The 12,997-nt window shown below is 40.5% G+C and overlaps 1 protein-coding gene across 1 annotated transcript; it reads right to left on the reverse strand.

Moving 5' to 3' along the window:
• Window positions 1-2,998: 2,998 nt before the first annotated feature.
• Window positions 2,999-12,522, reverse strand: LOC103374509 (pleckstrin homology domain-containing family O member 1-like; the record flags this gene model as incomplete). Its single annotated transcript, XM_008304600.1, has 4 exons — window positions 2,999-7,348; window positions 8,337-8,435; window positions 10,205-10,309; window positions 12,352-12,522. Coding segments are annotated over 4 exons (1,059 nt in total), but the record flags the coding sequence as incomplete, so codon positions are not given.
• Between the last annotated feature and the right edge of the window lie 475 nt (window positions 12,523-12,997).

Consider the following 12,997-nt stretch of genomic DNA (forward strand, 5'->3'; position numbering starts at 1 on the left):
TGCTGAACTGTTTTTGAGCCATGCTGCGTTCAATTTATTGATCCAGTTCACCTGTAAACTCAGAATTTTTCATATCAGCTATGGAAAATCAGTCTTAAGCAGGAGTGAAGAACTTTTTGTTTTTTACATTTGGTAAGAGCAAACATTTAATTTAGCTAATTTTTAAATGAGACTTACAAAATAAGATATGGCCCATCACAGATCATTACTTGAAGTTGGACCTTTGGAAAGCTGAAAATGTGCTGATTCTTTGTTTTTACCGTTTTTTAATGATAAATAGTGACATTATGGAGAATTTTTATTTTTTTTCCCCCAATATACCATGTTTCAAACCTGCCGGCAGGTTTTGGGGCTCAGAGATTTAAATATTGAGTTAAATCTTTTGCTCACAAATGATGGAAACTAGTTTTGTTGCTGTGCTGAAAGAAAAACAGGTTTGATTCAGTAAAAAGAAAATCGTAGATTCTGTTAAATGCAGCAAGTTTCAGTAGAACCTGTCAGCTTTGTTTGATCTGTCAGTTTATTGATTATCGCTGTGGATGATCGTCGTGATCGAACTGATTTACATTTGCTGTGGAGAAGATTTGATTAGGTGTAGACAGGAACTCAAATTCTGGGTTCTCCAGTTCTCCCAGTGAAACCAGTTCAGCTTTTATTGGTTTCTTCCATTTCTCCTGACCCTGAGCTTAGCTTCTCTTCAAACTTTCCTCCGGTCAGTCTGCTCTGTGACTCTGAATACGACAGTACCCAGAAAATTTCCGCAGCTGTCGCCATGGAGACCCTTCCACTCAGCGCTGTGACATCAGAACTGTTTCCACTGCAGCTGCTGATTGGTTCAAAAGATAATCCCGTTAAGATTTCTGCTCTCTGATTTGATGTGTCTCAAAGCAGTGCACTCTGGGACTTGTAGTTGATGCCTCCTGGTGTTTGAACTGACTGTTAATGCATTAACCCCGCCCCCTCTCACCTGCCACCTGTCCGTCTGCAGCTCCCCTTCTGGCTCCTCCCAGGGTCTCAGTGGGCCTCAGTGGGTCTCAGGTCCATGTAAATAGAAGTGAACTGGTCTGTGTAGGTTTTGTGGTGTCGTCTCCTTGACCCTGACTTGTCGTGTTGAGTTTGGAAACGTGCAGCCGGAGTCGACTCTCCTCGTCTCCGACTTAATTTTATTTTTTTATTCCTGTCTTCTGATCGTGTTGCTGTAACCGCCGTGTTTTTGAATAAAAACTGAATTCTCCACGTTTCCTCTCAGTCTGGTCGCTTGACAAAACCACAAAAATTTGCTGACTTATTTCATCTTTATTTAGCTCATCAGCTAAACAATAATTTAGGTTGTCAGAGATTCAGGTTATGGAAAGAAACTAATTGAGTTTAACATTTATTTTTACATTTTTCTTTCAAAAGTGATGGTAGATATAATAACAAATTTTGCGTAATATAAACTTCACCAGCAGAAGACAGAAACTCAAATTTTAATAATTTAAATGCAAAGTTTTTGTCCTGGGATTAAAAAAAAATCTAATTTTTGTCTTGAAAGTTTTTTTGTTTTTATGCAAGGCAAGTGGGCTTATTTACCGTTGTAGAAATATAATTTCCTCCTGAATTTCTTGGTTTAGTTTCATTGTTCATTCCTAAATATGGGTACTAAATCCAACACGCTGTATGAAACAAACACGTGACTGATAGTAAAAGTAAGTGGAGATTAAAATATAGTTGCTTTGACATGAAAATAAAATAACGAAAACCTGATTATAAGATAGAGACAATGAAATAACTCCATAAAGTTAGGTTAGGCATAAAAGACATAACATAGCTTTATCAGGTTTTAGGCATAAAATATAAAAGAAATAGAACTGGATTAAGAGATTCATGAAACATTTTTAAAAAGAAGCTAGAATTAAAGTGATCAAATAAATTAAAAAGTGCTGCTGTAGATGCAGCTCTCTGCCTGCAGGAGGCAACACTGCATCACAGCATCCTTTGAACAGCCTTATTTCTCTCAGGTGTTTCAGGTGCTTATTAAACCTGGAAACAAAACAATTTTCAAGTTCCTTTATGATTCCAAAAAACTTACAAGTCAAGATACACTTTAAACTTGCCTTTATATACTCGGCTTGTTTTAGTTCTGCTGCAAATACGATCATTGATCAATAAGATCAATAACTTCTAATCTGTGTGTGTGTGTGTGTGTGTGTGTGTGTTTGTAGCTGACACACACTCTTCATCGGCTTTCCGGAACTCACGTGTTGAGTGTGTGTGTGGGCTCTTCTCTGAAGCGTTCTGTTTCCCTTATATGGACGTACAGGACAGTGAGGGGCGGGGCCTAACAGACTGTTTGACTTCTATAACAGAGAGCTGAAATTAGAAAGTAAATAAATAAAGGCATGACAGTTTTTTTTTTTTTAAACTAACTTTCCTTTCACCATAACCTAATCTTTAAACAACCTTCACTCAGAAATTTCAAGATTTAGCTACACACACATCAAACCGTTGGTCTCAGGTGAGTGTGTGTGTATCTCAGGTGTGTGTCTGTCAGATTAGTTTATGTAAATAGTTTTGCCTTGATTTGTTTTGATTATGCGACGTTTCCAGACAAACAAAGCAGACTGACCTGATTCACTGACTGCCGAGCCACCGAGATGAGGCAGCACCTGTCCACCTGACCTCTGAACTCAGGTGTGTGCCTCATGTCACGGGTCGACACGGAGACACTGCTTTGTCATGAAAACAAATCTAAAGCACAGAGTTTGCATGCAGTTTGAATGAAATGTCTCACTTGGCACAGGTACTTTACATTGGTTCTACTTGCTGACACTGGAGCACACCTGGAGTGGGTCTGCTTTATGACCAGTTGTTTTAGACTCGCTTTCGACCTGTTGTAGAGCACACACACACACACACACACACACACACACACACACACACACTCTCTCTCTCTGTCTGAGGTCTAATTAGCAGTTGCAGTTTCCTCGTTAGCACCTTTTAATGAAACAGATCCAGGTTCAGTTTGCAGCTTTTATTTTAGCACATGAACTGATCACAGCACCAGAACCTGCTTCACTACCGCACTACATCTCCCATCGTCCCCTCTGGGCTTCAGGCTCCAGCAGCAGAACAAACCACACTATTAAAATTCATTAAACAGGTGAGACGGGCAGGTACAGTCCACCAGTCAGCCGCTCCATCTGTTCTACAGTCTCAAACATCAGGGGAACCACCGCCACTCATTAAAGGAACATTTCCAGTTTCAGACATAACGTTGGTTCTGCTTCGTATAAGTTCACATTTGTACCTTCTGGTTGAGCCTCTGTTGAATCTGAGCAGGTGGAGGTTCAACATTTGACTGTTCTATCATCTTCACACTTCTCAAGCAGCTTCATTAGTACAAAATGTAGCTTTAAAAAAATAAACCTCTTCTCTGAATGATTGTTTGTACCTGCACAGGTGCATGTTTGATTCCTCATGCATCACTTTAACATGACAGTCATTTAACAAACTCATGAAGATTACAGTCTTGTTCAAACAAAACAAAAAAATATTAAAACTGTTCATTGGTCCAGTTATGCAAAGTTTGTCTAAACAGGATCAGGACCTGATGGAAGAAAAAATACTTTTGAAATGTCAAAATGCTGGCTTTTGAAATCTGAATTTTTATATTTCAGCATAGAATCAAGTGACTTAAATTTAACATTAAATCACATTATTTTGTGATTGTGTAAAGAAATATTTAATGACTATTTATACTGTGCTCATGGCAATGACAGTTATTACTTCATGTGCTAAAAAGTTTTGGGTCTCTTTCAAAAAACAAAACAAAAAAAACCTATCAAACATGTACCGACTATTTAGTTTGAATTCATGAAAACAAGTCATGTTGCCTTTTTTTGTTTTTTTGCCATTTTAAACAAAAAATAAATACAGTATTCAATTAGTTTTGATTATTAATATTATTTGATTTAGACTGTAACATAGTGAAACATGTTTCAGTCCAACTTATGGTTTCAACTTCAGAAGTTTACCTGCAAACAACAAGATGTCTGTCCTTAGCTGCTTAACATGAGCTAAACTTCGCTAGTTAACCTTTGTTCGTAGCATAGCAATAAAGGACACATATTTTGAAAATCAGTTTAAAACATTTTTTCAGCAAGTTGAGCCAGAGATGTTAGTTATGTATTAGCTCACCTTTCATCCATTTATGAAGCCCCAGCTGGCTAGTACCTGCTAATGCTAACTTATTCATAGCTAGCTAGCATTAGCCAACTAATGTGACCTCTCTAAATATAGACTCAACAGTTATAAAGAGTTCATGGTTTTGAGAATGACTAAAAATACTTTAACTGTGCAGACTGTGAGTTTGTACATTTAGTCAGCTAAAATTTTCTTCAAAGCTATCCGTTAACTACTGCATGAACATTCTGTATCCTACTTTCGGCCCAAAGGATGGAAAAAAAAATTGGTAACCGCGAGCTAGCAGTGTCCTTAGTTTACTGTAGCCAGAATGCCAAAGTTTTATTCCATAGTCATCATTAGCCACTTAATGCTAGCTCTTTGAATATTAGCTTAGCAGCTACAGAGGTCTGGCGACTAAAACACTTTAAACAAACTTCCACACTAAATCTGTACCAAGTGTTCACTAAATGTATTTGCCAGTTCAGTTAGCATATTGTTGCAACAATGAAAACTAGTTTGCTTGTTAGCTGTCTTTTTCTTAATTTTCTTTTTCTACTAATTTAAAATTAAGTGCGATTGGAAGGACTTGTTTAATTTCACACTGTTTGTTTTTAGTTAGCTTTGCTAGCGCAGCAGGTCCTGATACCTGCACGGACAAACAGTCACAGTTTGTGTCTGGAGGTGTTTCAGGTTTACTGAGGATTGGTGGGTTGACCTCAAAGTGAACAGAATCTTCACTTTCTTTACAAACATCTACAGCTGAGCCTGAAGGCCAATGGTCCCTGAAAACATTCAGAAAGAAGAGTTTGAGTCCAGACGTCTTAAAGGTCCAGAACATAGTACCAACATGAAATGGGACAAACCCAGGGGTGAACAGTACCTATTCAGGTAAACACACCTGAAAAAAATGACTTTCCGACATAACCTGCCTTTATTCTGTGTACTTTAACTATTTCTAACTTTATTTATTCTGTGTAGCAGAGTAATTGTCTTTTAAAACTTTGCCTTTTGTGGGATGAGTAAAATATTAGAAATTTATAGCAGAACAATAAAAATCAATCAGCTGCCAACTAATAAATTAATCCTCCGTTAAGGAATTTTAAAATAAAAACTGGCAAAATTCTGATTGAAATTTCTTCAGTGTAAATATTTTCTGGTTTCTTTCCTTCTCTATGACAGTAAACTAAATATATTTGCCAAAACAAGACATTTGAGGAAACACTGATTCATGGTTTTACCCAAACGACTGATTGAGTCATCCACACAATAATGGACAGATTAACTGACAGCGGAAATATTGATGAGTTTCAGCCTGAGCTCACATAGATGACAGCTGTTGGACACAAACTTAAATGGACCCAAAAAACCCAAAGAAACTAGGACCAGATTCAGGGAAGACATGTCTTTTCACTATCAACTTCTTCATCTACAATCATATTACATTTACTTTTTTTTTTGTTTGTTTTGTTTTTTGTGGAAAAGCTCACCAGTCCTTTCCAGAGCTTTCGACCACATCACACAGCCTTCTTCAGTCCGTTATGAACTGAACTTCTTTCAGAGAACAGCAGGTGTTCTGTGAAGGTGGGACTAGTTTTGACGTGACGTTCTAAAACTGAAAACGAGACCAAAACCAGCAACACCAACTGATTTAGAACCAAGTAACGGACCTGCACCTGATGGCAGCAGAACCTCCTTGCAGGTGTAAAGAAAAGAACTGAAGGTCCTTAAAACCGTTAATGACCCCTGAGCAGGTCATTTTTTGCTGAAGAAGGTAATGGGATGGTGTTAAAAGCTCCAGAAAGGGTGAGTAAAATACCATTTACTCCCAAAAAGCCTCCACTGCTGCTGCAGTTATCACATCTTCTGTTGTTCCGTACAGACACGTCTGTGGTTTAAAATAAAAGTTCTCCTTAATAGTCCTCCAAATCAATAAAGATGATCAGTTAAAAAAGGCCTTCACCTCTGAGACTCACAGCTCCACTACATCCTGTATTCGTACCGTCCAGCTGCATAAATGTTCCTCCAAAGAAACCTCAGAGCAGAACATGAAGGATCCAGGACCACAGATTAGTCTCCAAACTCTCCTCTTGGCACATTTTTATCCACTTTGACAACAGAAAAGTTTCCTTTAAAGTACCCGTGCTATCGCTTTTTTAACAACCACCGATCAGACAGTCGATAGGAGACTTAGGGAACCTGGAAATCCAGGTCTGGATGTTTCTGAAGGAGGTGTGTTGTGAACCTGTGGGCATCGAGCTTCTACAGTCCTGCTTCCTGCAAAACTAAAACCTGAATCTGTCAAAATAATTTAAAGTTCTCAGCTCGTCTGACGTCCATCAAACAGAAGCAGCTTCAGCCTTCAGCCTTGTGTCTTTACCTGGACTGGACTGGACTGGACTGGTCTGAACCGGTTCCTACCAGTCTGAACCAGCTCCTACCAGTCTAAACCAGCTCTGACCAGTTTGAAGAAGCTCCCACCTGTCTGAGTCGGCCCGGTTTACATCAGGCTCTTGCGGTCGGGGCTCAGTTTGGTGCTGTTGGAGGGGCTGATGGCGGAGGTGGAGTCCAACTGTCGGTAGAGCGCCCTCAGCTCCTTTACCTCCTCCAGAACCTCGCGGGCCTGGTTCCAGGCCGCCGTCGCCTCTTTCAGGAGCCTCTCGGCTTCAGCTCGCGTTCCATCAGTCCCGCCCTTTGACTTCCCCCGTTCCCCCTCAGCGTGCATCCGGACCTCTGTCAGCAGCTGCTCCGTCTTCTCCAGCTTCTGACCGATGAGGTCCTGCAGCTGGCTGATGGGCGCTGCTGTGCTGGTCGGCGAGGAAGCCGACGTACAAGACACTGTTTTGTTCTTGGCAGCTTTAGTCTCAGAGTGTGTCAGGATCTCGTCCATGGAGGCACAGCGGTTCTTCTCTGCTGTTGTGAGGCGTTTTCCTGGTTGGGGGGTTTGGGCCGGGCCCGTCTGCTCCCACACCACTGCCACCTCACGGGGAAGACTCTGAGACTTCCCAGAAGCCTCGGAGGTCCGAGCTGAGATGGCGCCATCTGTTTTGGACCTGGGACAGTGTGGAGTGAGGTGGGATTTATCGAGGTCGACCCTGAAGCCATCAGTGCCCTGAGGAGACGCAGCATCCTCCTCCTGGATCAGGTCCAGAGTCAGCATCCCATCTGAGGATGAGGTGGACGCCTGAAGGCAGAGAAGAGGCGGGTCAACCACTGATACACCTGAGGCTACGAATGGTTATGACAACCACTAAATGATTAATTGTTGTTAATATTTTAACTGACTAAAAAAAAATATTCACTAATAGGGAAGAAGGAGAAAGTCATGATGTCAGAAAATGTACTGCAGATTAGCTATAGTACCGGGTTGTTCCACTAGGTGGCGCCTCTTACAGTTTAATATTCTAGAGACCAGAGGACACATCACTCAGACTACAGGCTGTTCATGATGGCAAGCAGTGAGCATTGTAGGAGTTTAGTTAGCACTGGGCACCATGACAAGGACTTCTGTGGAGGTTAATGACCTCCAAACAGCGCTCACGTAATCAAAATAATTTGCACTCCACTGGGATGTTATTATAGTCACGAAGCTAATGTTATTAAGCTGCTGTTCATGTGCCCATGATTAAAAATAGCTATATCAGCATATGGAGTAAAGTTTACAAAATCCAGATTGATTGATTTATAATGCTACCAACTGCTGCTTAAGAAAATAATTTGCAGCAACTTTAGCCATCTGTAACTAGCGCTATGATTGAATAAAATCCTGATCACTACTGAATGCTGATTATCTGGAAACTGGAGCTTTTTTCACCATGTCTTCATCATTTGCTCAGTTGCCATGGAAACGTATGTGGGGCCTTTGAGCTGAGATTTCTTGTAAATATGAAAAATATATGAAAAATAAGTTGCAATTTGAATCTATCAGCTGTAAATAGGAGTTATTTAATACAATACCGGTTAAGTTTATGTACAGATAACATTTTATGAGACAGATTTTATTTAGCAGAAATAATCAACGATCATTCTGATTGGTGGTAATTTGCTCATAAACTCCCTGACTAACCACGTTATTGTGAATATGTTTCAGCAAAGTGAATTTGTGAGCATCTGTAAGATTTTTGTTGATTCTGCGATGAAGCAGAGGAGGAGGTAATGAAGCTGATACTGACCACAGCCAGCAGGTGACCTCTGGTCGGCAGCCGGCGGTTGTGAGGAATCTTCACTCGATCTCGAGTTAAATGAGACAGCTGAGAGTCTTCAACCATCACCTGAAACACAGAATTGGATATTGAAGTCCAGTTTACTGGGTTTAATATGACACAGTGAACATTACAGCTGCAAATGAGAAGAATCTTCAATATTTTCTGGAAGCATCAATCAGCAGTTTGTCTCTAAAATGTCAGAAAATAGTGAAACATGAAGATCACTGTTTCCTCAAATGTCTTGTTCAGTCTAATAATATTCAGTTTACTGTCATAGAGGAAAGCCACCAGAAAACGTTCACACTGAAGAAGCTGCAATCACAGAGTTGAAAAATTACTCAAACTGATTGATTATTGAATAGTTGGAGCCTAATTTAATAATTAAAAACCTCATCGATTAATTGAGCCTTGAAGTATAAATGAACAAACAAAAAAGTACAGTACAGTACAGTAAATACTGTCTGATAAGTTGTTTTATTGAATGCCAGTTTTTCCATCAGTTTTTAGACAAAAATGACTTGAGTGTTTAGAAATGTGTTTTAAAAATGCATTAATCAAAATAAATGCAATTCAATACTGAAAGGACATTATTAAATTTACATCTTTATTTAATTTCTACATTTTCATATCTCAACTTTTATTTAAGTGCTTTCTATATTGCTATTTTCTGAAAAGCCAGACAGGATTTATTGCCCTCAGGGAGGATTTTAACATCACAGGTAAGACCGTCAGGAGGCCCATGATGGAACACTACACTCCTGAACTTTACTGAGCTGCAGGTCCTCCACTCTACTCATACTGAACAGGTTCTGGTTAAAGTGGGTTCTAAGTTCACAGTCGACTCATTTAAAAGACTCCTGGAGGCAGGTTTATTATCAGGAGTCACTGTCTGTGAGAGCAAATCAGGACGCACATACCATGAAAGAAATGTTTAAGATTTCAGGTGAATACACACCTGCTGTCTTTGTCTGAGGATGTCTATCCAAGAAATTAGATTCATAAAACTTTGAGTCCATCATCTGAGAAGAGTTTCTGTTTGTTCTGATCATAAGACGAACTCTCAGCACAATCAACATTTTAACACTTTAAACTGAGTCTGATCATCGGTTTGTAGCTCTGAATTTGCACACTGTGATTCCCTAGATGGAAAACACCACAACATCAATACTACATGAATGTGGCTGTAGTGCTGCCTGGAACACAGTGTGCGACAGAGTCAGAGTATTATCGATCAGAACATTGATCAGAGTATTGACAGGTGGAAAAGCAGCTCTGACACACATCCTGCTGCTGTCAGCACACAAACACAGGAAACACTGCTTCTAAAGTGAGACCTGCAGACGCCTCCGAAATACTTCAGCACTGAACTAAATCTGACATCAACCTTTCTTAAACTGCATAAACAGCACCAAAGAAAAAAGAACCAAAAAGCAACCCAACTGTGCAAAACAAAACCAATCGGAAACTCTGAAAATCATCCCAAAGCACCTGTTCACCAAACACTAAACAGAACCTGCCTAAAACTGCACAAACTGGACCAAAGAAACGTGATGACAAGGTTCCAACAATGCAGCAAAAACATCCATAAGCTGTCGACAATCTAAAACAATCTGAAACGTTCCAAAAAATGCCCCAAAACATCCAAACTGTCCAGAAACCTCTGAGGAACTGTTTAAAAACCAAACAAAAAAGGTCAACAACAGGATCTGCTAACAGCTGACTGAGCTGCTTCAGATTGAAAATATATGCTGGCAGCTCACTTTCTACTTTCTGTTTGTTTCTCTTTAGAGCTCGATTCTCAGGAACAGAAGAGAGAACAATAAATTTAGATCCACCTCGTCCAGAATGCGGTTCTTGGCTCTGGTGATAGCGGTGTTCAGGACGGAGATCCACGACTCTTTATCCTCTGGACTGACGGCCAGGAAGACCAGGTTAGGAACCTGCAACACAAACAGAAGAGCTAAGGAATCTGCAACACACGAAGCACAGGTTGGGAATCTGCAACACACACACACACACACACGCAGTTTTACTAAGAGAGAGAGTCCATCAGAGTCTGACAGGTTCTAGTCTGTTGTCAGTTTGGTAACATGTTCAGAACCTCTGGTTGGTTCAAAACTTGCAACAGGAACAAACACACAGAAAAAGACACTGATCAGAATCAGCTGAGTTGTTCGGTGCTCATTCTGCACTGTTGCATTATGGGATGGTTAGAAAGGCCTGCTGTTCATGATCCTCACAAGTACAGGAATCTATATGTAACAGAAGCTGCAGGACACCTGACACCCCCCCTCGCAGTGCATTCTGGGTATTTGTGTCCATCTGCTGCGCTGCTGTCGAGGAAAGTGTCGCAGCAGAATGCACAGCTGTGTTCAGTCAGCTGCTGAGCTGCAGCAATAACACGACCTGCTTCTGTCTCACAGAGCTGCACATGAGCAGAAGCAGAACCGACAGAACCGAGCTGCAGGTGAACAAGAACAAACTACAACATCATGTCAGTGTGGTGACAGTTTGATGAATCTGAGCTTTTCCATCTGAAACTCCTCCCCGTTGTTGAGCCTCCTGTTTGTTTTAAAGCAGCAATGAAACATCACAGCTGATCCAAAACCAGAACCTCATCTAGGTGACCCAGATCTTTATAATGAGCCTTAATGTGGAAAACATGTTTCTATTTCTCTGACTTGAATATAAAATCCACATATGGATGTTAAATCAGTTTAAACCTGTGGTTTAAAAGACGTTTTATCTTCAAAAAATCAGAGCAGAGGAGACAACAAGAGGGACTGAGAGGAAAATAAAACCTACTGGATCAATAAAAAAACATTTACAGAGGAGCTACAAGTTGTTGGAAGCTACGTTCAGCACGATGAAACATCTTCCTACAGCTGATGTACAGAGTAGAGAGAAAATGTCTGTAGAGGCTGTAAACATGGAAATATTTAAATATCTATAGTATGTGGAGCCTCCATTTTTTCCAGCAGACACTTGGAAACATGTTGGACATGCTGATTCCAGGTTTTATACGTTTTTGTAAAATGAAGAATTGAAGAAATGTTTCTTTTTTCTGATTTCCATCATTCTGTGTCAGACTGACAGAAGACATTTCTGAGTTCTCTCTCCTTCTTCATGGTTGCTCTGTTTCCATAGAGGTGGTTCATATTGCAGTGAAAAATGAAACTATAGTCAGTAAAAAACACAACAGGAGCAAAAAACACGAAGAGCAAACAACCAGGAAATATGACAGAATCTGCTGGGTCAAAATATACAAACAGTAACTTGAATCCCAGAACCTTAAAGCTCAATTGAAGTTTGTTGCTGATCACATGGACAAAGGAAAGGCCTTCTGGAGGAAAGTTCTGTGGTCAGATTCAACAGAAATGTAGCTATTTGGCCACAATGAGCAAAACTATGTTTGGAGGAGAGAAGGTGAGGCCTTTAACCCCAAGAACATCAAACCTACCTGCAAGCATGGTGGTGGTAGCAGTATTATGCTCTGGGGCTGTTTTGCTGCCAGTGGAGCTGGTGTTTTACACAAAGTAAGTGTAATAATGAAGAAGGAAGATTACCTCCACATGCTTCAGGAAAATTCAAATCATCAGCCAGAAGGTCGGATCTTGGGCACAGTTGGGTGTTCCAACAAGACAAGACCCAAAACCACATAAAAATGGTAATGAAGTGAATAAAACAGCCTAGAATAAAGGTTTTAGACTGGCCTCCCCAAAGTCCTGAGTTGAAACCCCATCAGGAACCATGTGGACTGAGTTACTGTATGTATATTTTTGACTCAGCAGATTTCCAGAAGACCTTCAATAAATCTGTGAAAGAACCTAAATTATTGTTTTTGTTGTGTGACAAAAACTCATGTGTCAGTGATTCCATTCTAGAAAATTCTGCGTTGGTCTATAAAAGCGAATGTAAACTTGTTCACAGCTGTATATACACAGGTGTGTTTAGGTGCATGTACAGGTGTGTTCAGGTGTACCGAGTTCCCTGGTGAGCTGCAGCGCTGCAGTCTGAACTTGCTGTGGTTCTTTTTGCTGCGACTCTTGTTCTTCCTGATCTCCTCACAGCGCTCATAGTCCGACAGGTCCAACACCTCGTCAGCCCGACCCAGCTCCTTCACCTGTAGACAGGTAATATAACACACAGGTAACTAACACAGGTAATATACAGGTTACACAGGTGTTTGGACAGGTGAGTCAGGTGTCCTGGCTGAGGGGGTGATACATAGAGAACCACTTCTTCATCAAACAAATTTACTCTCAGTTTTTGTTTTGACACTGTAAATATGGAGGACTCAGGCCCCGCCCACACCAGGTGAGTTCCTACGTTCCTCCAGAATCAGATTTTCCAGTGATCGGTATTGATCCCAGTGCTGATATTGATATTGATATTGTTCAGTCTATCACGGTCTATAACAACTCATGTGTTTTCTTCGTTACCATCTTTGTCCGGTTCTAAGATGGAACATCATTTCCCATGAAGCTTTACGGGAATAACCTGGAAGAGTTGCTGTTCAGTGAGTTGATCTTTTTTTAGCCTGTATCTGTTTACCTGATGAATTATTGATGATCCATTAGCAGCTCTGCTGTCCAGAAACGTCTGAGAAACACATTAATGAAACAGCC

The sequence above is a fragment of the Stegastes partitus genome, unplaced genomic scaffold (genome assembly GCF_000690725.1).
Source record: "Stegastes partitus isolate 25-593 unplaced genomic scaffold, Stegastes_partitus-1.0.2 Scaffold2260, whole genome shotgun sequence".
Taxonomy (NCBI): Eukaryota; Metazoa; Chordata; class Actinopteri; family Pomacentridae; genus Stegastes; species Stegastes partitus.